Consider the following 27,178-nt stretch of genomic DNA (forward strand, 5'->3'; position numbering starts at 1 on the left):
TGTCTGCACGCAGCAGCAAATCAATGCAATGACAGCGTGTACCCATGCATGTTTGCAATGTGCACATACATGTTGGCAGGTTGCATGTGTGCACACATGTGTATACGTGTGTGTGGTGGAACTTCTACATGTGAAAGTGTACATACACGTGTGTGCCATGGGAGTATGAGCATTTCTGCACCACAGGCACACACATGCATATGCGTTTGTACGTGTGCACATGAGTGCGGCAGTGGAGCTAACATATGTATCTACTCCTCCCCTTGCACCTACCAGTCATGTCTGTACACACATGTGCTGGTGTGAGTGCGCACACATATCCCGTTTTAGGCCCATTGTTCACACCAACGGCAAGGGGTGGGATGCCTGCCGGTTGGGGCACAGCCCCCTCCCTGTAACGTCAGGCAAATCCCTCCATGCTTCCGACCTCCCTTTCCCGTCTGTAAGCAGTGGACCCAGCCCTGGGGGTGCAGGCACTGGAGGCTGCTCTTTCTCTGTGGCCGTCATGGGGGAATGCAGGCATACACACACAGCCCAAGGCTCACTTCTCCCATCCATGTTTCCACGCTCCACAGCCGCTCTATCGGCCAGGTCGCCAGGGCTCCCCCTGCTGGTTGACAGTGGAGAGGAAAGATTGGCGCCTGTGATCTGCGGCAGGGATGCTCACAGGTGCGCACACAGGCGCTGAGCCATCACGCCACACCCCGTGGATACCTGCAGTGACTGTGAGTGAGGCGGGCTGCCTGCTGCTGCAGAGGCCCCACTTCCTTAAAGAAGCCATCCCTTTAGCCACCTGCTGGCCTGGGAGTCTCCAGCCTGCTGCTTGCGCCTGCCACTCCCGACGTGGGCAGCTGGAGCCAGGCCAGGGCAGCAGGGGAGGGGTGGGCCTGCTCTCCCCTACTTAGAGCCGGCCAAGCCTGTGCCCGCTCATCGGGGGAAACTGACGCAGCCTTCAGGGGCACCTGCGTGTTCAGCCCCAAACAAGTCTCTGTGGCCGGGCCTCCCCCCCACCAGTGCACTCTCTGCTTCACCAGGGCATGGATTTAAGCATGTAACGCTCTTGCTTTCAAAAATCTTCTGATTAGCTTTTTGAACTCTTACTTCTCGTTCTGTTAGAATTGTTCTTAAACCCAGTTTGGAATTTTCCCCACTAGACTTGCAGTGTTGGGGCTGGCGCTGTGGTGCAGCAGGTTAAGCTGCCGCCTGTGACTCTGACATCCCATATGGGCACTGGTTCCAGTCCCTGCTGCTCCACTTCTGATCCAGCTCCCTGCTAATGGACTGGGAAAGCAGAAGATGGCCCTAGTGATTGGGTCCCTGCACCCAGGTGGGAGACCCAGAAGAAGCTCCTGGCTTCAGCCATCTTGGGAGTGACCAGTGGATGGAAGATCTCTCTTTCTCTTTCTGCTTCTCTAATAAACAAGTCAAACTAAAATGAAAGAGTAACAGTGCTGTCACAAGGTCACACACAGTTGTGGGTGTGAGGTCTTGTGTGCACACACATGGAGATGAAGGTGATGGCACGGGGTCGGGAGTGACAGGAGTGGTCATCGTCTTGCCGTAGGTGCTGGCATCATCAGTATTTGCAATGTCAAAACTTATCACGTGGGCCAGACCGCAGCTCACTAGGCTGATCCTCCACCTGCGGCACCAGCACACCAGGCTCTAGTCCCAGTCGGGGCGCCGGATTCTGTCCCGGTTGCCCCTCTTCCAGTCCAGCTCTCTGCTGTGGCCCGGGAAGGCAGTGGAGGATGGCTCAGGTCCTTGGGCCCTGCACCCGCACGGGAGACCAGGAGGAAGCACCTGGCTCCTGGCTGCAGATCGGCGCAGCACGCCGGCTGCAATGCACCAGCCGTAGCGGCCACTTGGGGGTGAACCAAGGGAAAAAGGAAGACCTTTCTCCCTGTCTCTCTCTCTCTCACTGTCTAAACTCTGCCTGTCAAAAAAAATAATAATAATAAATAAAAATAAAAATAAAGTATCAAGTTCGGGGACTTCTCTGTGCACGTGAAGTTTTTTGGCGTGTAACACATTCTTTTGTAAAGCTGTTAAAGTTGACAAACAGAATCTACAACGTGGTAATCCCATCAATGTTCCCCCTACACTGCAGCTTGCAATATTAAATGGAGACTTATTCTGCAATTAGGGACAAAAAGTTCAGTTTAAGATTAGTCACCGGGCGAGGATCCGGCCTAGCAGCTGAGGTGCTGGCTGGGAAGCCCACGTCCTGCAGGTCAAGCGTGGCTGTGCACCTTGGGAGGCAGCAGGGCAAGGCCGCAGTAGCTGAGTCCCTGCCACCCACTGGGAGACTGGATCGGGCACCTGCCTTCCAGCTTCAACCTGGCCCAGCCCTGCTTGTTGTAGGCATCTGGGGAGTGAACCAGCAAAGGGCGCTCACTTTCTCTCCAAGTTATTATTTTTAAAAATTCACTATTGTTTTACATTCCCTGAACCTGAGTCTTCGTACTTCATATTTCTGTCATTGAACCCAAAGACTCCCCCTATAGGCCATTTGTGAAGACAGTACCAGTTCAGGCTTCTTGAACTTGACCCTCAACCTTACCAGTGCTCTGTGCTGTTCCAGGGTCTTGCAGCCGCCTGTCCAGCTCTGCCTTTTTGAGTGAGGCCTGAGTGGCAGAATACAGGGGCTGCCAATCAAGCTGCAGGGCTTAGGCAGAGCCCACCAGCAGTGAGAGAGGAGGCCAGAGGGGCGGGACAACCCACGGGTGCACAGAGCTGCGTCCCCGCTTGTTGAACCCGCAGCCCTCCAGGTGTGCACTCGTTTGGGCATCTACCCAGAGCCATAACTATCTCCCTGCAGTTCCCTTCCCAGACACACAGTGGCTCCAGGAAAATGGGCTCTGGGCCTGCGTGCAGGGAGCGGGCCGCCCAGTACAAGCTTGGAGGGAGGGGAGCCAGCACCTGTTCAGGGAGGCACCTGAGTGTCAGGTGTGGCCTAACTTCCAACGCTGGCAGTGGCCTGGTGGAGGGGCTGTGTCTGTGGGCATGGAGGCCGAGCCAGCAGCTGCAGTCTCTCCTGGGTTCAGGACTCGGAAGTCTGTGTTCCGATTCTCAGCAGCTCTGTGGTTCACACTCAAGAGCTGGGGCAGAATCACTGTCGACCCCGCTCCTGTTCACACGCAGCAGGAGAGCGCAGCGTCCTGGCCAGTTCACCGGGCGGGGCCGAGCATCTCGGGCACTCGCCCCTCACACCCTAGCCGACTCCCCCACCCCGGGCATGGCTCCCCATCCCAATATGCTCGGCGGCTCTCATGCACTTTTCTGCTTCTCCACAGAAGAGCACGGGCAGGTGCAGCCCCTAACTCCCACAGCCTCACTGCTGGTGACGAGAAGGCGCTCTTACTAAGAAGAGGGGAGAAGGAGAGCTTCCACGCACGTAGGGGTGAAAACACAAGGCCATAACAAGCAGCTGGGATCGCACAAGTTCCAGCGCAGAGTCGCTGGGGGGGGAGGGTGGGGGAGTGTCGCAGTTATGTGCTGCCGTTCGTGACAAACGAGACACAAAACTGGAAAACACAGAGAACGCTGAGCCTCCTTTCACAGAGGCCGGAACCCTGTCTGCAGGTGGCCTGTCGCTGTGACAGCAAGGGGCGGGGGAGGAGGGGACCGGTTCTGAGTTTTTCTTCTGCTTCACATTCCGTGACAGCACACAAACTATGGGAGTCGTGAACAAACAGTCCCGCGTTCCGGGGCCTCATTAACGCGAAAACACGGATGTGGTGTGGCTACCACAAGCTAAAGCGATCACCAGGGAGCAGACAGTCCTAAGAAAGTTCCCGAGTGTCTCAGGTCTAGAACCAGGAGCACTTCCTTACAGGTAAGCGGCTTCAGACTCTTCCTAGGGAAAAGCCCAAAGTGCTGGTGGAGTGAGAAGGCGAAGATGACCACGCGCACCTGGCTGCAGTGTGGTCCAGCCTGGTCCACTGTCCGTGGCCGGCACAGTAACCAGGGTGAAAGGAACTTCAGCCAAGCAGGGCTTGCTCTTCTACCTGAGTGTTTAATATAAAACCTGGACCCCCAAGGAGGCCCCTTGTTCTGTGACCTTGTGTAGGGACAGGCCTGTCCCAGGCCTGCCTGATTGGTGCCCATCTTTTGTGGGCAGCCTGGGCGACAGCACGGGGTAACGGAACAGAGTTGGCTCCTAACGAGATGCAGCCGGCTCGGCAGCAAGGGCCGGGGTCCGAGTTGAGCCAGAAATGAGAACCTAAAAGCGCTTTGGGAAAAAATGTCTCATCTCATGACTGCATGTTATTCTTAGAAGGTTCTAGGGCTGGTGAGCCCAGGGCCATAGCATACACACGTCTGCAGAAATCTACATCGACCAATGGGGTGACCCCACACAGAGATCAGAAAGGTGCTGCCGTGTGTCCTGGGAACACGGGCAGGGAGACCGGAGACCCTGAAGACTGCGTTTCCCGTGTAGGCTGAGCCAGCTCTGTCGAGTGTGGGTTTTCCCTACTTCCATAGCTACGCCCTCCATTGTGTCTTGGCGGCGCACTTGCTGGCTCTCTGATCACGAAGTGGAGGTGCAGCATCACTTCCTGTGCGGAGCTTTGCCCAGGAGTGAGGCTGCAGCTCCCGCAGAGTGCTGACCGCTGTAGTCACACACGGGCCTTCCCGACGTCCAGGTAAACATTCCCTTTTCTCGTCCAGACTTCTCCACTGAACGATTCGAGGTCAAATGGCTGCTACTTATTAGGCAAAAGCTCTTTATTGCAACGCAAAAGAGGCGCTTTCTAACCGGTTCTGTTTCCTTGTGAGTAGTTTCTGTAACTGTGTTCTCACGGACACGTGGCCCTAAGTGGGTTCTGTAAGGCTCTGGCTTGCATTTCTTTATGATTAGCACCTACATCAGCTGAGACAGTTGCCATATTAGGCACAGCTAATGTTTTCATGGAGATTAATGAGACAGCAGTCTTATTAGTAAGGCATATTTTTCTTTCTTTGAGCAATAATATTTAAAAAAAAAAATCTTTCAGTGAGAACCCTGATGGGCCTTGATGGGTCACACGTATCTCGGCACAAGGAGAGAGAGAAGAGCTACCTTTCTCCCCTCGACCCTCTCGCCGTGATTAGGGGCTGCTGGGCTCTCATTCACTGGGTCGCTTTCCTTGAGACCAGAGGGTCCTGTGCTCAAGGAAGGCTGGCCATGTACACGGACGTGGCTATCACTCACCATTGGCAGCCTTACCACAGCACGCACCCATCACAAGCCAGGGTCCTCGGGATGGAACTGCACACACCCAGCACGAGCCGGGCCCTCTAGACAGAACTGCGTGCACCCAGCACGAGCCAGCCCTCGAGACAGAACTGTGCACACCCATCACAAGCCAGGGCCCTCGGGACAGAACTGCGCACACCCATCACGAGCCAGGCCCTCGGGATGGAACTGCACACACCCATCACGAGCCAGGGCCCTCGGGACGGAACTGCACACACCCAGCACGAGCCAGGGCCCTCGGGACGGAACTGCGTGCACCCAGCACGAGCCGGGCCCTCAGGATGGAACTGTGTGCACCATCATGAGCCGGGCCCTCGGGACGGAACCACGCACTGCAGGCAGCGGGGCTGCGGGAGGGGTTCGGGGACACACAGTTCCAGGCATGGAGTCAGGACTCGGTGGCTGCTGAGACACCTCCCGGCTCCCTGCCTTCCGTCCTGTGAACTGGTGGAGGACACAGTCACAGGAGGACCAGAGAAGCACGGACACACAGGGTCGCACCCACCCCGACTGCACGGTCTCTCCCGGGTGGCGACTCCCCACAGTGGCCCTGCACTTAGCTTCACCAGGTGGATGGAACATTTCAGTTCTGTGCAAAATGGCCACACAGTCAACGTGTAGAAGGAAAGTGGGGAACAGAACAGGATATGAAGAAGAAAGCGACTTCCCGGTGGGCTAACAGGAAGCAGGACTCCCCACAGAGCCAGGGCATCAGTGCAGGTGGGCGGAGACTGAAACCCAGCTTAGCCCCGAATCTTCACCTCCCGCACGCAAACAGGAACCTCAGCCAAGGGTCTCCGGTCACTTATGCATTTATATGTAAATTCCGAGGAAAGTGAACCGCAGGTGTACAGGGGCCCCTCTGCCCCAAAAGGTGGAAGGAAGACAGCAGAGACACCGGGCAGGTCGGAGGTCGGAGGTCATCCGTCAGACGCGCTTGGCATGAGTGGGGAATGATGCACAGCAATACACTGTGGGGAAAAGATGGCACAGTGTGAACGCGGCCCCGTGTGGCCGCCTGTCTGCCCCAGCCTCCTTCACCCCTGGAGATGTAAGGCTGCACGCAGAGCCACGTTCTGGCCAAACGGCAGGATTTCTGCCTTGTTTCCTTTTACTCTCTGCCTGTGTCTGCTGTTTCAGGGGTCTGCTGACCCAGCATGCTGAATTCTGACTCCCACGAGCGTCACGTCACTCACTGCCGGCCTGTCGTCTGGGTTTGCTGTGAACGCTGAGGTGCGGCAGGCTGAAGCCATCTCCTGCCCCTTGCAGAGACGTCCCAGGCACTCGCAGAATTCCAGGAAAAGCACAGCCCTGTCCCGGGGTGCCCTCAGCGTCACCTGGGTGGGCCTGGGAGGCCACCACTGCAGCTGGGTGCTGTCGAGCCCCCGGGACCCGCTGTCTTACCCAGCGACAGACCGAGCCGGGTGTACAGGGCCACCACAGGGCAGTGGCTGAATGTTCCAGAAGGCCTTGGGGGACAGCAGTGAGAACAGGAGGGCTGGTGGGGGTCTGCACCGTCATACACCAGCCTCTAAGACGCAGTTCAGAGGAATACCCTAACCTCTAGTCTATCTTAGCTGGAGGGGCCGGCGCTGTGGTGTAGTAGGTTAAGCTTCTGCCTGCAGTGCCAGCATCCCATATGGGCACTGGTTCTAGTCCTGGCTGCTCCACTGCCAATCCAGCTCTCTGCTATGGCCTGGGAATGCAGTAGAAGATGGCCCAAGTCCTTGGGCCCCTGCATCCATGTGGGAGACCCTGAGGAGGCTCCTGGCTCCTAGCTTCATCTCCAGCTGTTGTGGCCAACTGGGGAGTGAACCACTGGATGGAAGACCTCTCTCTCTCTCTCTCTCTGCCTCTCTTCTCTCTGTGTAACTCTGACTTTCAAATAAATAAATAAATCTTTTTTTAAAAAAAGTAACTTTACCCTCCGTTTCCTGAACTAAACAATTTGACTCTTTCTTGGCACTGCCGCTAATACTCACAGTGCTCTGCTGGTAACGGGGAATGCCCAGCCCTGTGGGACCCGAAGGCATACACAGACACAGATCTGCGGTCAGCCTACCATGCGGTTGACAAGTATGTGTCGCTTGCATGTCACTGTCGCGTGACAGGAGTAAAACGGGGATGAGCGTGAGACCAGGAGGCCGCGCGCTGGAACTCACCCATCCATCACAGGAATGGCTCCACAGAGACGGTGCTTTGCTCTGTCACTTACGCTGGACTGGCTACAGAGGGGCTACACTTCCACGTGCACCTGACTTCCCAGTCATCCTCGCCCGTCTGGCCGCCTGACAACGTGGTGCAAGCCCACACCTGTGCCTCTGCCTGCTGCCCTGGTGTATGTGCCCTCTCCCATCCCATATTCAGATTTTGTAAAAGGGGTTTAAAATGAGACACTTGTGTGCACACTGAAAATCCGTCTGCTGGGAGATGGCTGTCACTGGTGCCGAGGCAGGAGAAAATGACCTCTCCTTCCTTCCTGGGTGGCTTCCCAGAGCTTCGCCAACTGCCTGGGGGAATGCGTAGGAAAATGACCTTCACCGGGTCATTTAAATAACTCAAAGCCAATTAAGGAGTTGTAATTTGAGCTCCACGTGCATTGATCTTTAAATCTCCAGGGTCTTCTAATTTTAGTAATTAATTGATAACTTGTTAATAGTATAATTATAGTCAGTAGGGCAAACCTTGCAAACACACACTTCAAGGCATAACGGGACAGGCTGCGTTACTGTACTCACAAGGAAGGCCCGTGTCAGCACAGAGCAAGCTCATTAGAAAGTCACAGGGCGGAACTTGGAGGCACCCACGTCTTCTGGTTTAGACATGCACACGAACACCCACGTACATGTTAGACATCCAAAGGCCAATGCAAAGCTTAATATGCAGAAATAAGAGGATTAAAGAACAAGGACCAAAACGCATCACTCCATCGTCCTAGCAGTTATGGGAGGAAATCCCACAGCACCAAGTCCCCGAGACGGTGACCTTGGTGCCTCCCCGACACACACCCAGTCTGCCACCTCACACTCCACACGTCACCCTGAACAGGTCACCAGGAAAGCAGGCAGCACGGTGACAGCCGGGAGCAGGTGCTTGCTCCTCACGACACAGACCCACACGCCTGCCCCACCGTGCCCTTACAAGTTGACTGTCTACCGTCAATGCACCTCGGGAGAGACGAGACGACGCTTTTATAGCAGGAAGAACTTCCAGATGAGATCGGGATTCACGGGACTGCCTTATCCTCTTACTACTGGGATTCTGTGGACACCAAGAGGGCATACAGCGGCACCCGTGCTGGGGGACAGACTCCGGGTCCCCCAGTGGATTCCAGACCACGCCCTCGATGTGCTATGCTGTGCTACTGCTCCAGGCCCTCACAGCTGCAGCTTACGCTCTTTTTCTTTCCGTGTTAACTAGAACTTTTTCACCACTTCACGTAAAGGAAGAATATCCACATTTCCAGCATCACCACTCTTGCCGTGAGGGCCATCGTTATGTAAAATAAAGGTTCTTGAAGACGGCCGGTGAGACGTGAGAGTCGATGTGACCAGAGACAGCTGGTAAGCGACAAAAGGCAGGTGGCTACCCAGCGCAGGGACACGGCACAAAGCGATGCTGCACCTCTTGGGTGGTATGAGACGAGCTCGGTAAACACATTCCCTAAAGCCAGTCCCTGCGTAAGGGAGAGGGACGCGCCTGGGGCTGGGAGGGGAGATGGGGTCGTGGGGAGCCACGGCACAGGAGCCCCACACCACTGCAGGTGTCCCCCAATGGGCCACACCGGGAAGGCTCTATGGAAGGAAGAAAGGCTGGAACGTGACTCCCGCTGAGATTTTCCCATCTCCTCGGGCATGGGTGAGGCCGCTCGCTGGTGTGGTGCCAGCTCCAGCCGGGCACGCTGTGCACAGACCTCAAATGCCTTGTAGATTGCACAGAGCTGAGTGGAACAGCACACACTACCGCACTTCAACCTCACGCAGAGACACAGCCTGCCCTTGTCCTTTATTGGGTCTGTGCTGCATCGGTGCCCATCTGCAGGGTGAATACAAATACATAGAAAACTTCTAATGCTGCCACATAGCTTAAACTAGTGGGGCAGGCCCAGGACAGGGGCACACAACACAGTTTAGACCGTCAAGGGCGAAAGCCTGGGGCACTGTGGGAGAGAATGCACACTGGACAGGGGAGGCTTGTGAGAGATGAGCTCCCGGGCCCAGTGATGGAACAGCTGGGTGGACACAGCGCATCAGTCTGCACCCAGGCTGGGGGCCCTCTGGGGGCGGGAGACCTCATAGAGCCACACTGCCTCCACCGGGACTCCTGACTGCACGCCGTGCACGTGGCCAGACACCTGCGGCACTGAACGTGGAACACCTGGCCCTGGTTCAGGTAGGTATGTTTTTCGTGACCATGCATCCGCGCTGACAACAGCGAAAGCATTAACATGGGAGTGAGTGGCTTGTCCTTGGACTCGGCTCCCAGGCCCCTGGCCAATGGCCAGCCTGGGAAGAAGAGAAAGGTGGCAGCACTGAAGGCGACTCCCATCTGCCGTGAAGGCTGCCAGGAAGAGGCAAGGGAGCAGTTGGACCAGAAAGATCCAGGGAGCAGCTCAGAGGACCCAGACGCGTGTGCGGCCCCTCTCCAGTGGCCCCCACCCTCCGTGGACAGATGGGCTGCCTAAGAGCACTTGAGTCTTTCTAGTCTTTCTGTCTCAGGTTAGCTGTGCCTACTCGTTCTGAGTGGGACTGACCCCATGTTGTACAAATCCCCATGGACACGTGGACCTGGGGTGGGGGCGAGAGAACAGAGCAAGGACGGAGGGTCCCAGGTCCCAGGTCCCCGGGGAAGTCCGCTGGCTGCCTCTGGGGTTTCGGCGGATGCCAGGGCCAACCCCTGAGCAGTGTGTGGGGCCCTTGGCCCTTGGAGGCCAGGGTCCACTCCCAGCAGGAGCAGCGCGGTTCCTTGGCAGGGAGCACGGTTCTGAAGCTGGCCTCAGCAGGAGATGTGCAAGAACTTGCCGCTGGCACACAGCCGTGTCTCCCGAGTGTGAGGCAGGTGCGGGCGAGCAGCGCGTGCCCTCCGGCTGGCCGGCACCCCTGTGCCAGCTGCCAGCCATCAGCAGCACCTCCCTCGGGTGGGGGGAGGAGCGCCTGATGCCAGTATTATGCAGGCAGAGCAAGTGACAATAAAGGGCCTGGCCCGTCTCCCTGAGCCCTCCCCCTCCCCCATCGGGGCAGGCAAGCTGTGTGCTCCCTGCTGGCAAAGGGGAACCAGGTTTTTAAGGTAGTTGGCAGCCGGCAGTCGGCTTCTGCTAAGGAGGAACTCCAATCCCCAGCGGGATGCGCAAGTTTCCAGTGCACACGTGGCCAGGAGAGGGGCACAGTAGAACGGCGGTGGGTGGTGGTGAAGTGAGACAGATCCCCTCCCTTGACCTCCCAGGGAGGAGAAGGGCAACGTGACAGGGACCTGGGGAGGTGCTGGCAGTGGGCACAGGAGGGGAAGCAGGGCCACAGAGGCCGGGAAAGAGGGCGGCTGGCTGCTCCCTCCGAGCCCCTTCACCAGCTCTGCACTCGGAGCTCCTAGGAGGCGTCAGGCCCAGGAGCAAACCTCTTCACCACCCCTGAGAGAAGCAGAGGGAAACTCTGCCTCCCTGTGCCTGGTGCTGCCTCCACAGGGACCCTCCCCAGGGCTGTCTGCAGCCCCTCCCACACTGCGCCTGGGCCAGGAGGAAGCCAGGGTGGGTCCGGCTCTCTCTCCTGCTCTGCACGCGGCTGCCGAGCTCGGCATCTCGTGGCCGCCTCCACTGGCAATGGGGCTGCGCAGCTTCGTTTCTGTGCACTGTTCTGTCACTTGTTCCCAGGGCATCAGGCCGAGTGTGCAGCGCAGGAGTGGCATCGACTGTGCGGTGCTGTGGGGCGTGGGTCCCCGGAACCACCTACACCGCAGCTGCCTCACTCCTTCACGTCTGAGTCCCTGGAACAACCGCTTCACACTCGGACCACGGCTGGTGCCACGATGGCCCCGGGTACAGAGGGGTGCACAGGAAGTATTGGGGGAGAAAGAAACGGGCTGGGACTGCTTCCCCGACAGAAGGCTAGCAGTCCTGTTCCCATCTTCTCAACCTGGAAGCATGCAGGTGGCTCTCACAGAGGTGACGGGGCCCGTGGTGCAGCGCCAGTCCCCAGGGGAGGGCGTGCCACGCTGTGGGCACTGCTGGGTGCCATGGTGACGTCACGCGGAGAGGGACAGGGACACGCAGCTCGGGAGGTGCTGCTTTACACAGCTGACATGCCCATGTGCCCGTGAGACCATCCGAACCCGCTCTGCCAGGCGTGTACAAGGATTACCGTCTGGAGGCAGCAATGCCGCATCCCAGGCAGGTCAGGAAGTTTGTGGGAAAGTGAACTAAAACATAAATTCATTTTGCTGCAAGATTTTTTTTGAAATTCATACACAGTGTTTTTATAGCACACACTTTCCACATTGGGCGTTTACTGGAATCTGAAGGGAAGCCCAGGGAACCGGGGAAAGGTCCATCTCGGACAGGGCAGGCTGAGAAACAGGCAAAAGCAGGCCGTAATTCCGCGGCTGCCGGATCCCAACCCTAGCCCAAAGCTGTCTCCCTCGCTGCTCTCTCAGCACCAAGGCTTGGCCACTGGCCACGCAGCGCAGACACTGACTGACAGGTGGAGAGCTCCAGGCTCGTGAGCACAGCCCGCACAGGCCTGTGTGAGCGAGCCTGCCTGGAGATCACAGCGCAGCGGGGCCGAGCAGCTGCCGCTCTCCGGACACACCGAGGGCGAGACTGATGGGAGGAGGAGCCCCCTCTCCACAGGGTCCCCACCTCCACCCCTCGTATGGTGCACCTGCGGCTGAGGCCTGACAGCCCACCAGCGGCATCATTCAGATGCCTGCTCTGTGCCCAGGCACTGCATTGAGCATCGAGAGAGCAGCACAGAAGGAAGGCACAGACATAGGAGAGAACAGAAAAGTGTGGAAACCCGGCTCACGGCAGAGAGACGGCCAACACACAGCTGGGACAGACACGTACGTTTGGGTCTCAGGTCCGAGGCCTCGGAACCAGCGCCTTCCCCAGGAAAGCCGAGAGGCTCTGCCGCATCTGTGTCGGGAGGCGGGTAGGGTGGGGGTGGGGGCAGCACTAACTGGGGTGGGCCTCGAGCAGTGCCTCTGGGAGGCTTTTGTGGCACCTGCCGTCCGACACCTACGTGGAATCAACAGGAAGTGGTTTCAGAAGTCAAGCCACAAGATTCCAAGATTCCCTATGCTGCAACGCACAGAGTACAGTGTCACTCACCTCGCAGCAGGTGCAACCACGTCCAGCACCAAATCCAGCAGCATCCAACACGAACTTCAACCTCACTCCCCAGGAAACCCCCGCGCTGCATGCCCTGCCCAGCCTCAGTCTGCACCCAGCCCCACCGCATCCAACACGAAGTCCAACGGGAGCCAGCACCTGGCCCAAGCACACTGGGGCTTCCACTCTCACATCCACTGTGTCCAGTCTGGGAACCCTGCCTGGTGGCCATTTGCTTCTGCAGGCACAGCCACACGAAGGCTCACGGCTCCCTCCGCAGCTCCGCCCAGTTAACACAAAAGGAGCTCCTGCTGCCCACACTGGTCGTCCCAGGCTCACGGGGCTGCTCTTAGCCTCCGCCTTCTGCCTTCCCTAACGCACTGACAGCTGCGGACAGGGGAACCAGCCAGGAAGCCTCTCTCTCCCCAGCCCATTCGCTCCGTGCACCTCCCTCACTGCCCCGGGCAAGTTTTCAGAGGGACCGGAGCTGGGTTCCGGGCCGCTGAGTACCTGCCTGGAGCAGCCCCCGCCCCTCTGTGCCGTCCCTGGAAACACGCTGCCGTTGTAGTTGCGAAGGGCTTTCTGGTGCTGACGAGATCTTGGAAAGGCAGTGGCTCAGTGTAACTAGTGACAGGGATTACCAGGGCCGCACGCTACGCTGACTGAGCTATTTCTTTTAAAAAACCCTGTCTTCGGGCTTTGCAGCATAGAAACTTCTGGTAGCTAACAGGGCCCATGCTCCATGTCCTTTACCAGGTTATTAATAAAGATAAAAGACCAGAATCTCTTCCTCAGCAGCTGTAGCCATGTATCCCTTCTCTTGGCGACGGCTCTCTGTACGTGGGAACACGCTGACTTCCCCAGACGAGAGCATCCTGTCCTCCCTTGGAGCGCAGACGAGGTAGGATGCGCCCAGAGGTACTGCTGGCGAGCCTGGGCGAGCGCCATCACATGGCAGAGACTCTCCGTGGACAGGAGGAGCGCGCCCTGGGACAACTGAAGCCTTAGGTGCGGACGATGCACCCACTTGCCCTGGCACTATTCCCTTCTGGGGTTGCAGACATTAAGTCAAAGGGCAAACTCGGGCGCCTGAGTGCACGAAAGGGCCTGGCGGGAAGGAGCTCCGTGTGCACTCGGAACCAGGAGCCTGCGGCTGCCAGGCTGCCCCACCCCAGCCCCTCCCCTGCAGACGTGTTTGCTCCCACGTAAGTGAAATAATAAAGGTGAATGACTGAAACATAACTAAACACCCTGCTCCTGAGCCCGGGGCCTCTTTCCCTTTTCTCAGAATGTCGGGATCCTGGCCACACAGATGGAGGCGTCTGAACCAAGGGTGTGGGGCGGTGCAACACCCAGCTCATGCCGGCTTCTTTGCAGGCTGAGTGTCCCTTAGCCAAAATGCTTAGGACCACAAGTGTCTTAGATTTCAGATTTTTTCCTGGATTTTGGAATATCTGCATATACACAATGAGCCAAATCTCAATACAGCTTTCATTTTCGTTTCTTGAGCACTTATATACATAGCCTGAAGGCGATTTTACACAACAGTTTACATAAATTTCTGCACGAATCCAAGCTCGGTGGTGTGGAATTGTCTACTTGGGAGTTTGGAGTTTGGGGCGCTTCTGATTGGAGGTTTGGGGCTGCGTGTGCTCCACGCGCATCAGCCCCATGGGGGCCGCGCGCTCTCAGGACCGTGGGCACCACCTCCAGCTGCGCCTTCTCACACCCAAACGTCTGCGCTTTCCTCGCCCTCCCCGCTCCAGGAGCAGACACATCACCCACCAACAGCTGAGTATTTGCAGCCTCTCTCTCTCCCCGGGTTAGTGTCGTTAGGAAGGTTAAGAGCAGGTGCACCCCTGGCATTGCAAGCACAAACTGCAGGTGCGCGCTCTCCCTGCGCATGCGCGCCCCACTCACCCACTGCGCTCTTCCTTTTCTCCTCCGAGTCCTCGGTGCGCGAAGGGACCAGGGGGCTGGGCGGCGGCGGCGGTGGCTGGGGCGGAGGGGGAGCTGGCGCCCGCCGCTTCTTCTTCTGCAAGTCCATCTGCGACCCCAGAGACACCTACGAAGCAAGGAGAAACAGGAGGCAGCGCCTTGAGCGTGGTTCAGGGAGGGGTGCCGGCTCCCCGGGGGTGCACCTGGCGGGATAGAGGGGTCTCCAGTTCCAGGGGCGCCCTGGGCAGGCCGGCCTCTGACGGGGCTGGCTTCCCGGGGGCTGTGGTCAGCTTCCTGGAGCACACTCGTGAGGAATCCCCTCACTTTTAAGGAAAGGGGACATGGAAATTCCTCCTGGAACTCCAAGAGGGGCACCGAGGAGAAGGGATTGGGAGGCCCGGGCGTGGCCAGCGTACATGGCCCTGGGAAGGCGGCCTTCCAGCCAGAGGTCTGCCACCCTGCTCGGGGTCCACGGCAGAGGAGATCCCCAGCCCCGAGGGCCAGCGGCTGGGCGAAATGGGGGGCCCAGGCACCCTCTCCCTGCCTCAGGTCAGCCAGAGTTCTCGGCCGTTGGATGGCTCTGGTTAAGGCTCAGCCAGGCGTCATTGTCCCTGCTGGTTCAAGTCACTGAAAGCACCTCACCTGGTGCAGGCACCGACCGGCGCCGACAGGTGGCCAGCAGCCTTGCACCCCAGGACCAGGGTTCCCTGGTGCAGGCACTGACTGGCGCCGACAGGTGGCCAGCAGCCTTGCACTCCAGGACCAGGGTTCCCTGACCTTTCCAGGCCCAGCCTGCAGGGGAGGACGACCAACACCGCCCACCTCCATTCTGATCCAGGTGCTCTTTGGTTACTGACACTGGCTGCGCCAGGCCTGGACAAAACCTCATGATCCCAGGAGGAAAACATCCCTTCCTGGGCAGGGCCTGGGACTTGATGCGTGCATGCAGGCGCGTGTGGGTGCTTCAGTAATGCGCTCGACGCAGAAACCGCAACGCTAACCACACTAATAGCTGTTCATGCTTTTCTCTCCTTCTGCTGAAGCATATGATAATTGTGCCCCGCGTGTTTAAAGTTCCATAGCATTGTACATTCAACATACACAGAAAACGGCCAGCTGCCCCCACAGAGCCTGGAGTCAGAACAGAGCTGGCCCAGCACCTGCACTGCAGCAGCGACCACTTCCAACCCTCATTTCTTTTAGCATCGACTCGGTTTTTCTAAATCATAAGCTTATTGTGCTATTTGATTTTTCCATGTTAGATGCTGGGTTTCTACTCCAGGAGATGGGGATCTAATCTCAGTCTCTCTCTCTCTCTCTCTCTCTCTCTCTCTCCCTCTCCCTCTCTCTCTCTCTCTCTCACACACACACACATACACACACACAGTTACTCTTCATTTTCCCCAAAACCACAGCACAGAGTTAGTTGCATTCGTATTAACTCACTGTTCAGGTCTTCGGAAGTTCACCCCTTCCCAGTGCTCTTGCTTTCTACCGTTTCAGTAGCCTGTGGTCATTGTGATCCAAAAATACGAGGTGGGAAGTTCCGTAAACGATTCACACAGGTGGTAAACTGTGTTCCATTCCTTGTAGTGTGATGGAATCCCACACCGTCCTGGGACAGCAGTCACCCCTTGTCCTGCCCCCTCCCGCTGGTCACTCCGATCAGCTCCCTGTCAGCTTCCCAGAGCTGTGCTCAAGCCCTTACTTTATTGATGACGGCCGCCAAGTTCAACTGCAAGCAGTGACGCTGGCTATCTGTCAGTACGTCGTTATAACGGCACTATTCTCAGTTATCAGTAACTTCTTGTTTATCATAGATGGTTTGTATTGGACAGCATAGGTTATGCCAGCTCCCCTGGGGGGCTTGGAACGGACTCCCCAGGACAAAGGCTACAGCAGACACTGCAGTGCGTCAGACGGAAGCGTTCTTCAAGAATTCCACTGCTCAGCTGAACGCCGAGTGTGCGTACGCGTGGTCTCCAGCTGATCTGTCTTCCCTGAGCCCTTTCTCCTGATCCTCCCGTGTTTCCAGGGCCGTCCACCTTTCCTCCGTTTGCAAAGTCTGACTCATTCCAGCAGCTTTCTGGTGCAGGCTGTGACCGGGAGGACTTCTGAGGACCTGAGAACCTGAGTGTCTATCCTGTCGCAGGCGCAGCCAGTCAGGCTCCTCTGGTTCCCTGCTTCTGGGCTGGGCGCCTGGCCCCTGACTGCTGGGCAGGGTGCCGCTGAAGGCCCCCTGGTGGGCACGTTCCTGGGCCTTGAGGGGTTTTGCTGCCTCCTGCTGGCCTCTCCCACAGCAGTCAGGTGTCAGGGACTTCTCTCTTGGGGCTTCCAAGGTGTCTACTGGCAATCGCCATTGCTGTGTCTCCCCTCCTCTTCCTCACGGTGGATTAATATAAACGCCTTACTCGTTTTCATGGCACGCTGGAAGGGGAGATTTTTTAGGTATTTCCTTTCATATTTTTTTCTGCTTCACTGAGGTATAATTGGCAAACACCAGGGTATCATTAATTCACACACACACACACACACACATTGTAGAGATGTGGCTGTACAACCTGACAATGTGATGTATTGTGCACTGGGAAGTCGTCACCACCAGCAAACTATTTACACACCTATACATCAAGCTGCCGTTCGCTTTTCTTATTTTTGGTAAGAACACATAATACCTACTCTCTTAGCAAAATGTAAACTTTCTTAAATATTTATTTATTTATTTGAAAGGCAGTTACAGAGTGAGAGAAGGACACAGATGGAGAGGGAGGGAGAGGGGGTGAGGGAGGGAGAGAGAGAGAGAGTTTTTTAAATATCTGCCTGTTGTTCCATCAGAGTGATGAGCCATGATTAGCTAAATTAATCCCTCTGCCTTCAGACGAGTACAAAGGTTGGTTCTGGCTATTTAAAAATTAAACTTCTTAAAACACTCTTGTAATTTTCTTTTTCATGCATTTTTTTTCTCATCCTTTGAGTTTTTAATACATTTACTGTAATTTCTGAAGAGCGCGTTAAATTCAGAGCAAGACGCTGGATTCTAAAATTGCTATCCTGATTTTAAGAATCCTTGCACAAGAGGAGTGAGCAAGACGGGAACAGAGGGACCCCAGACGCACTCCCCAGAGACCCTGAGCTAGCAACAATTCACAATGCAGAACGCGTCTATGAGAACCCTAGAAACCAGTGAGGCCACAGCACCCCAGGCAGGCTCGGAGCCAAGAACAGGCACAATGAGAGGTAAGGGAAGCCACTTCACCTCGCCCGTGAAAGTGATGCCCCTGCACCACCTCAGCTCAGCCAATGGGAAGAGCCCCAGCCCAGCCTTCTCTCTTGGGAGGGAGACAAGAGCAAGGAGCAAGGAGCTACTGGGCCCGCACTGCATGGGTAGGACCTCAGGGGATCCAGCGAGGAAGACCGTCACTTACCTCCTCTGTCCACAGTCCAGCAGAGGACAGAGAATCCACAGCACTTACCCAATCTACAAGTCAGTGTCCTGGGGCCTGTCTGGGGACTTTGTGTTTCCGGGGGCACCAGCAGTGCCCTGGGCTCACTGGGGTGCACGATGTACCAATGCAATGGGTTCAACTGTGCACGTCTGCACCACAACCCAGGGCTCACAACTGTGCACGTCTGAACCACAGCCCGGGGCTCACTCCTGTGCACGTCTGTACCACAGCCCAGGGCTCACAACTGTGCACGTCTGCACCACAGCCCAGGGCTCAAAACTGTGCACGTCTGCACCACAGCCCGGGGCTCACAACTGTGCACGTCTGTACCACAGCCCAGGGCTCACTCCTGTGCACGTCTGTACACAGCCCGGGGCTCACTCCTGTGCACGTCTGTACCACAGCCCAGGGCTCACAACTGCGCACTTCTGTACCACATCCCGGGGCTCACTCCTGCACACGTCTGCACCACAGCCCGGGGCTCACTCCTGTGCACGTCTTTACCACAGCCCAGGGCTCACAACTGTATACGTCTGCACCACAGCCTGGGGCTCACAACTGTGCACGTCTGCACCACAGCCCAGGGCTCACAAGTGTGCACGTCTGTACCACATCCCGGGGCTCACAACTGTGAATGTCTGTACCACAGCTCGGGGCTCACTCCTGTGCACGTCTGAACCACAGCCCGGGGCTCACAACTGTACACGTCTGTACCACAGCCCGCGGCTCACTCCTGTGCACGTCTGCACCACACCCCGGGGCTCACTCCTGTGCACGTCTGTACCACAGCCCGGGGCTCACTCCTGTGCACGTCTGTACCACAGCCCGGGGCTCACAACTGTGCACGTCTGCACCACACCCCGGGGCTCACAACTGTGCACGTCTGTACCACAGCCCGGGGCTCACTCCTGTGCACGTCTGTACCACAGCCCGGGGCTCACTCCTGTGCACATCTGTACCACAGCCCGGGGCTCACTCCTGTACACGTCTGTACCACAGCCCGGGGCTCACAACTGTACACGTCTGTACACAGCCCGGGGCTCACTCCTGTGCACGTCTGCACCACAGCCCAGGGCTCACAACTGTACACGACTGCACCACAGCCCGGGGCTCACTCCTGTGCATGTCTGAACCACAGCCCGGGGCTCACAACCGTGCACGTCTGCACCACAGCCCAGGCTCACTCCTGTGCACATCTGAACCACAGCCCAGGCTCACTCCTGTGCACGTCTGAACCACAGCCCAGGGCTCACAACTGTGCACGTCTGTACCACAGCCCGGGGCTCACTCCTGTGCACGTCTGTACCACACCCCTGGGCTCACAACTGCATGTCTGCACCACAGCCCGGGGCTCACAACTGTACACGTCTATACCACAGCCCAGGGCTCACAACTGTGCACGTCTGTACCACAGCCCGGGGCTCACAACTGTGCACGTCTGTACCACAGCCCGGGGCTCACAACTGTGCACGTCTGTACCACAGCCCGGGGCTCACAACTGTACACGTCTGTACCACAGCCCGGGGCTCACAACTGTGCACGTCTGTACCACAGCCCGGGGCTCACAACTGTGCACGTCTGTACCACAGCCCGGGGCTCACTCCTGTGCACGTCTGCACCACAGCCCAGGGCTCACAACTGTACACGACTGCACCACAGCCCGGGGCTCACTCCTGTGCATGTCTGAACCACAGCCCGGGGCTCACTCTTGTGCACGTCTGTACCACACCCCTGGGCTCACTCCTGTGCACGTCTGAACCACAGCCCGGGGCTCACAACTGTGCACGTCTGTACCACAGCCCGGGGCTCACAACTGTACACGTCTGTACCACAGCCCGGGGCTCACAACTGTGCACGTCTGTACCACAGCCCAGGGCTCACAACTGTGCACGTCTGTACCACAGCCCGGGGCTCACTCCTGTGCACGTCTGCACCACAGCCCAGGGCTCACAACTGTACACGACTGCACCACAGCCCGGGGCTCACTCCTGTGCATGTCTGAACCACAGCCCGGGGCTCACTCTTGTGCACGTCTGTACCACACCCCTGGGCTCACTCCTGTGCACGTCTGAACCACAGCCCGGGGCTCACAACTGTGCACGTCTGTACCACAGCCCGGGGCTCACTCCTGTGCACGTCTGAACCACAGCCCGGGGCTCACAACCGTGCACGTCTGCACCACAGCCCGGGGCTCACTCCTGTGCACGTCTGCACCACAGCCCGGGGCTCACAACTGTGCACGTCTGTACCACAGCCCGGGGCTCACTCCTGTGCACGTCTGCACCACACCCCAGGGCTCACAACTGTGCACGTCTGTACACAGCCCGGGGCTCACAACTGCGCACGTCTGTACCACAGCCCGGGGCTCACTCCTGCACACGTCTCTATCACGGCCCTGGGCTCACCCCTCTGCACTTCTGTACCACAGCAGTGCCATTCAGAATTCTGGCATGCTTCTAAGTAAAGTCAGAGATAATTAGAGGAGGGCATAGGAGAATGTTTGTTTCACCTGGTTTGGAAAAGCTGTTTTGCTCACTGAAAGGCAGCTTGGCTCGCTCCCTGGTACAAGATCTGCAGAAGCATGGAAGTCTGGGAGACATTGCCAGGACGGCCCCACCTGGCCACCCTACCACGTTTAACAAACACCACTCAGCTCTCAGCCACGGCTCCACCTCCAGTCGGTTAATTAAGACGACAGGCTTCACAGGGGCTTGGCTGGGTCTGTCTGAGACCACACAGCACAGACGAGGTCCAGCAGGAGGAGCGTGGTTAGGAAGCTCGTTACTCTCCGGCTCTGAAGCACAAAGGTTCCCGCATATGGATTTGCAGACTCCGAGAGAGCATCGTGAAGACCGAGAGTGCAAAGACTGAAACCTGGGCCGAGGAGCCGCCGGTCTCGCAGCTGCCCCCAAGAGGCGACTTCAGTCTCTTATCTGCCAAGAGACTGAGGCACGGAAGACACCCTCTCGGGCCATATGGCCAGGCAGCGGCAGAAACCGCTGACCCGGTCAGGTGCCTGACCTCCCGCTGCGGCTGGCTCCGAGTCCGGGCCTTTCAACGCCACGCAGGCCGAAGGAGGAGCAGCTCTGCAGTTCCCAGCGGAAGCGTCTACGGAATCGTCTACGGAATCGTCAGCGACCAAAGCCCCGACCAAAGCCCCCAGCAAAGCCCCTGAGGGCCCAGCGCAAACCACTGTGTGCCGGAAGCGGCGCTGGGAAAACGGCTCTAGCTGAGGCCGGCCATGCGTGAACTGCTCGGGGAGCACTGAACACCGGTCTTGTGGGCTCCCACATCTGCTTCTGTCCCCTCTGCCTCCCAGAACCAGGAAACACAGTGACATCCGTTGGAAAGTGAGGCCTTGGGAGGTGATGAGGGCACGAGGGAAGCACCCCAATAAAGGCCACCCCAAGCCACCCCCCAGCTTCCTCTCTGCCCTGTGAGGACGCAGCCTGCACACGGAGATCCATTGCCAGACCAAGGCTGCCGACTCCTCGGTCCTGGACGTCCCAGCCCCAGAACGGCGCGACGCAGGTGCGTGTTGTTGAAGCAGCCAGGCTGTTCAGCTCCCGGGGACCACGGAGCCCCTTCCTGCTGGTCACTGCTGATCTCCCCAGGTTAGATCTCCTGGTCTTCTGAGACAGCACCTGTGCCCGTGTGCTCATCCTGCCAGCCACACACAGGCCAGCACGGAGGTCTGGAAGTGTGGCAGTGGGAGGGGCTGCCCAGCCGGGCAAGGAGCCAGCCGCAGCGGGAGCTCAGGCACCTGCCCTCTTGATGCGGGGTGGGGGGTGCACATGGCAGTAGCAGGCAGGGATTCCCCTCCTGCTTTGTCCACACAGGACGCAATGCTGGAGTGGGGTTTGCTTTGCGCAAGGGGACCTCGGAGGCCACCCGCTGCCATGGAGCAGGACTGACGGAGAGGAGGCTGGCAGGAAGCAGGGTTGGGACCTGGGGCGGCCGCAGTCCTGTGGGTCAGTGAGGCTGTGACCCAGCAGCTCACCTGGCCATGGGGCACGGCCACACATCAGGGCTGCCATGCTCTGGTCCTCCGGGCACAGGCAGAGCTGATGCAAGACCTGGACCGACGGCAATGACGCAGACCAGAGTGCAGATGGCAGGGACAGGAGAGGTGGGGAGCTAAGGGGAGGAGCCAAGTGCATGGTTCTGAGCTGGGCAGAAGGAAAACCCCAAGGCCAGCACGCTGCTGTTTGTGCATTGCTCCCGAGGCCACATGGAGACCAAGGTTTTCTGGGGATGGATGCCGTCCCCAGCGGCTGCCCGCCCAGCCTGGGGAGTCACGGCTCAGGTATTAACATGGATCCCTGGGTTGAAGGCGGGGGTGGCATCTCACCCTAATTCTGGCTGTTGTAATTGGGGAGCACCCAGCACCTTGCAGGGGTCCCCGAGTTACCCACACAGGATCTATCAGCCATGGCCCAGGGAAATACAGAGAGTGGGGTCTCAGCCCCCGTGCCCTCTGTAGTCTATCTCAACCGTGAGTCTTGCTCTCAGAGGGTCTCCTGCCGTATCGTTCTGGTCACACGGGACACGAGCAGGCCCTGTGACCGTCGTCTGGGCCGATGGACGGGATGCCTGCTGACTTCACTGATCACAGCCATTTCAGGCCTAAGCAAACCAATCGACAGACCCACTTCTTTCCGTGTGTAGCAGAGGCCTCCCAGGAACTGCACATGCTGACGCCCACGGCAGAGTCCTTCTACCAGTGTGCTCCCTTCAGGTCCTTATCAAACCCCATTTTCTGTCCTGCAAGTTCCAGAACCCATGGGACATCTGGGATTCTGCTTGGCCATCAGGCTCCTGAGGAAGGGGGAAGGATGCTGGCCACCTGCCTGGCCCCACGCAGCTGACCCCACTCAGAAAAAAGCACCACAGAAAAACATCCTTCTTTTAAATTTCACACTGAAACATGTTAAAAAAAAGTTACCCATCACTGGTGTCAAAGCCCTACAGGCAAAGCCCTCATCCTGGATACTGACGGGCAAGGGATCCAGGGGTGCTGGCATGGGCAGGAGGCCAGCAACCACCACACATAGAACGTAACCGAGCAAAAGCAGCCACAGCGACACTGGACACAGAACCAGCAGGTGGGGTTACAAGGAGAATCCTGTGCACAAGGCACAGAGTGGGGGTGAGTGTGGGTGTGGTTAGGAGGTGAGTGCTGTGTGGGGTTAGGTGGTAAGTGGTGGGTGTGGGGTTAGGAGGTGAGTGTGGGTTCTGGGAGGGGTTAGGAGGTGAGTGTGGGTGTGGGGTTAGGTGGTAAGTGGTGGGTGTGGGGTTAGGAGGTGAGTGTGGGTGTGGGGTGAGGAGGTGAGTGTGGGTGTGGTTAGGAGGTGAGTGTGGGCGTGGTTAGGAGGTGAGTGTGGGTGTGGGGTTAGGTGGTAAGTGGTGGGTGTGGTTAGGAGGTGAGTGTGGGTGTGGGGTTAGGTGGTAAGTGGTGGGTGTGGGGTTAGGAGGGGAGTGTGGGTGTGGGGTTAGGAGGTGAGTGCTGTGTGGGGTTAGGTGGTAAGTGGTGGGTGTGGGGTTAGGAGGGGAGTGTGGGTGTGGGGTTAGGAGGTGAGTGGTGGGTGTGGGGTTAGGAGGTGAGTGCTGTGTGGGGTTAGGAGGGGAGTGTGGGTGTGGGGTTAGGAGGGGAGTGTGGGTGTGGGGTTAGGAGGTGAGTGGTGGGTGTGGGGTTAGGAGGGGAGTGTGGGTGTGGGGTTAGGAGGTGAGTGTGGGTATGGTTAGGAGGTGAGTGTGGGTGTGGTTAGGAGGTGAGTGCTGTGTGGGGTTAGGTGGTAAGTGGTGGGTGTGGGGTGAGGAGGTGAGTGTGGGCATGGTTAGGAGGTGAGTGTGGGTGTGGGGTTAGGAGGTGAGTGTGGGTATGGTTAGGAGGTGAGTGTGGGCGTGGTTAGGAGGTGAGTGCTGTGTGGGGTTAGGTGGTAAGTGGTGGGTGTGGGGTTAGGAGGTGAGTGTGGGTGCTGGGAGGGGTTAGGAGGTGAGTGCTGCACACGGCACTCTTGCCTCCATTTCTCGGCTTGGGACCTGCGTGGTTTCCTGACGTTCGGTGATCTGTTTCGTTCTTTCTCAACTTTACGGAGAAGCTGGAAGCAGGGAGGACCTCTCAGTGCGCCTCATTTACACCCACGGTTCATGCCCCAGTGGCACCTGGGAACTGCGCGGTGAGAGGACACCACGCGCCGGCCGCAGAGGCAGGCCAGTGCCCTCCCTGCTCAGCGAACACCGTTCCGCCCTGAACTCCCCTCTTCCTGGGTTTCCTGGGGACCTGTGCGCCAGCAGGCACACAGCCCTCGCAGGGGGTTGGTCCCTGCTGCTGCCTGAGCCGCTGGGCCGGAGGAGGATGGGGGCCCCTCCCGCACCGGGGCCTGGACAGGGACCGCCTTGCTGCGTGCCTCTGGGGTCCTCTCACTCAGGTCCCTGACTGTGCAGCTCAGCCGCGGAGCCCTTGCCTAAGACGGTCAGTGCCCAGGCCCGGGAAGGCCACGGCCGTCAGGGCCCACGCAGGCTGCCCTTAGCGAGTTCTGTTCCAAACACAGACACAGCATGCGTGTTCTGGATGCCAGTGGATTCTGCCACTCCTTAGCCCTCTGCCACAACCACCATCAACACAGGAAAGCGAGATGTGGGAGACCCTGGCACCCTCACCGTCTGGCTGGGGTCAGGACCCCCCACAGGTGCAGTGTGTGAGGGCCACGCAGGGTCCTTCCGGGGGTGCACTGTTCCCCCACCTGGAGGGTCCACCCCCCCAAGTTCTCCTGTAAGAGCTGGATTCCGGCAGAAGAGACAAGCAGGTGCGTGAAGACAGGTCAGCAGAGGAGGGAAGCAAAGGCGAGGCCGCAGGCCGCGCAGACTGGCTGCGCTCTGAAGCTCCCCGTGTTGTAACCACGCAAAGCAAAGCAGAGCCCCAGGAGCCAGCACCGCTGCCGTTGATACAGCTCCTGTTAGGACAGCAGGCCGTTAACATCATCTAGTCTCCAACACTCCGTCCCCTCTCGCACAACATTCTCTGCCGGGAGCTTCCTTAGTGACTGGAGCTCTCAACGTCACCTGAGTCCAAGGAGTAAAATCGCCCAAGTGGCTCCTTGACCATGGGGCTCCTTGGCCAACACAGGTGGCGTGAGGGAAAAGCACAAAGGATGCTGGGATTCCATCAAACAGTGGATTTTGAAAAACGCGGTTTTGATGGCTGGCAGAGTCCTTTATAAGGAAATCAGCCCTTTTCGATATTATCCGAAGCCACTTCTGCACCGGCCCTTAAAGGTTTGGTTTACGAGAAGTGCAAAACAAAGCTGAACCAGAGAGAATGTTACAGCCACTAATATAACCAATACTTATCTACAGCAATGCAGCCCGAGACGGGGCCGGGGCACCTCCGTCTGACCTAAGTGTAGCTCAGCGGCTCGCAGCCCTCCTCGGCTGCAGCCCAGGTGAGACATCAGGGCAGCTCTGGCAGGCATGCGAGTCTTCCACGGTCACTCCCTCTGGTGCCCAAGCACGGCCTGTCACGGTGGCCAACAACGACCGGCCAGGAAGACCTGAAACCCAGACCCTGGGTCTGCAGTCTGCATGAGACGGACACCTCTCTGTCCATGGGGAGGAGCTGGAAGGAGGTCCGGCAGGCCCTGTATTTGCTCTGAGGCTGGGTCGGGAGCACCTGTCAGACAAGGCCAGGAGAGGGCAGGGCCCTCCCTTCCCTCAGCTCCACCCCCCAAAGCTGGGCGGGTGCTCTGCTCCCTGTCTGCACAGCTAACATCTGAGGGCTGCAGCTTGAGGATTTCAGATCCAGAAGAAACACACATTATGCGTTCAGTTGTGCATTTAACATCTTCCAAAACAACAACTTCAAATAACCAAAGACATCTCAGCCAGAAAACCCACACTCACACGGCCCCTACATCCCTGGGGCACTCGGCTCCTATGTCCCCGGGGTACTCAGCTCCTACATCCCCGGGGCACACAGCCCCCTATATCCCCAGGGCACTCAGCTCCTACATCCCTGGAGCACTCCTACACCCCCGGGGCACGCGGCTCCTACACCCCCGGGGCACGCGGCTCCTACACCCCCGAGGCACACGGCTCCTACACCCCCGGGGCGTCTTACACTACTATCCACTGAGGAATGAAAGAGATCCACATCCCACTGCATTAATGTGGTGCCAGCTGTTCACAGGTTTTGCTGCAGGGGCCGAGAGGGCCACAGCAAGGCTCTGGTTCGGCGAGACCCTGAGTTTTCCTATGTGAAGAAATGATCAGGACGGGATTCCAGGGACGGCTCGAGCCACCCGCAGAGCCACCGTCTCCAGGCCCAGTCTGCGTCGGGAGCAGGACGTCACTGCAGACGGCAGACGGGTGCACAGGTGCACTGGTCCTCGCGCCACAGAAGGACGTCCATGGCGTCTGCCTTCTGAGAGATGGGGAGGACAGAACACCAACAGGACACTGCACTCCTGTTGTCCATCTAACACGGGACAAAAGGATCAGGCTAAGAAGAAACCCAACCTGGAGTCTCTCTCAAATGATTATCCCCAGCCTCTGTCCCTGAAAACCCATTTTTCCTGACTCCAGGCTTCAGAGGTGGCAACTGTGTGCTTGGCATGGGCGTCCCCCGGCTGCCACACGGCCAGTTCTTCTGATGGCATCAGACATTTGCCACCTTGTTTGTCACTCTCCGTCATGTGCTAAGTGTATTTTCCTCGTTGTACTTACGTCTATCTGAAAATACTTCACACCTTTGTATACATACAGGTTGCCTCTTGAAACCCAGCAGCAGAGCCACTGCAGCATTTCAACTGCCTTTGTAGACACAGCAGGCTCTCGAAATGCTCACCGGAACAAACGTCTACACCACGGGCACCGCCCACTGCATCTCCATCACCACAACCCCAGTGTCTGTCTACACCATGGGCACCACCCACTGCATCTCCATCACCACAACCCCAGTGTCTGAGTGTCTACATCATGGCCACCACCCACTGCATCTCCATCACCACAACCCCAGTGTCTGTCTACACCATGGGCACCGCCCACTGCATCTCCATCACCACAACCCCAGTGTCTGTCTACATCATGGCCACCACCCACTGCTGTTTCCAACACCAACAACCCCAGTGTCTGAGTGTCTACATCATGGCCACCACCCACTGCATCTCCATCACCACAACCCCAGTGTCTGTCTACACCACGGCCACCGCCCACTGCATCTCCATCACCACAACC

At 58.0% G+C, this 27,178-nt stretch overlaps 1 protein-coding gene across 2 annotated transcripts in view; it reads right to left on the reverse strand.

Moving 5' to 3' along the window:
* The window catches only part of COBL (cordon-bleu WH2 repeat protein), a 203,270-nt gene that overhangs the window by 38,311 nt on the left and 137,781 nt on the right, over positions 1–27,178 (reverse strand). The window contains exons 8-9 of one of the 2 annotated variants that reach the window (XM_062178958.1): positions 14,481–14,625; positions 12,297–12,467 (exon numbers count right to left, since the gene is read on the reverse strand). In XM_062178958.1, coding sequence (XP_062034942.1) covers positions 12,297–12,467; positions 14,481–14,625 — 316 coding nt within the window. Of the gene's footprint in view, positions 1–5,751; positions 6,214–12,296; positions 12,468–14,480; positions 14,626–27,178 lie in introns of those variants that run through there. The other variant, XM_062178957.1, reaches the window with a different exon arrangement.

This window comes from Lepus europaeus, chromosome 20, assembly GCF_033115175.1.
Source record: "Lepus europaeus isolate LE1 chromosome 20, mLepTim1.pri, whole genome shotgun sequence".
Lineage (NCBI taxonomy): Eukaryota > Metazoa > Chordata > Mammalia > Lagomorpha > Leporidae > Lepus > Lepus europaeus.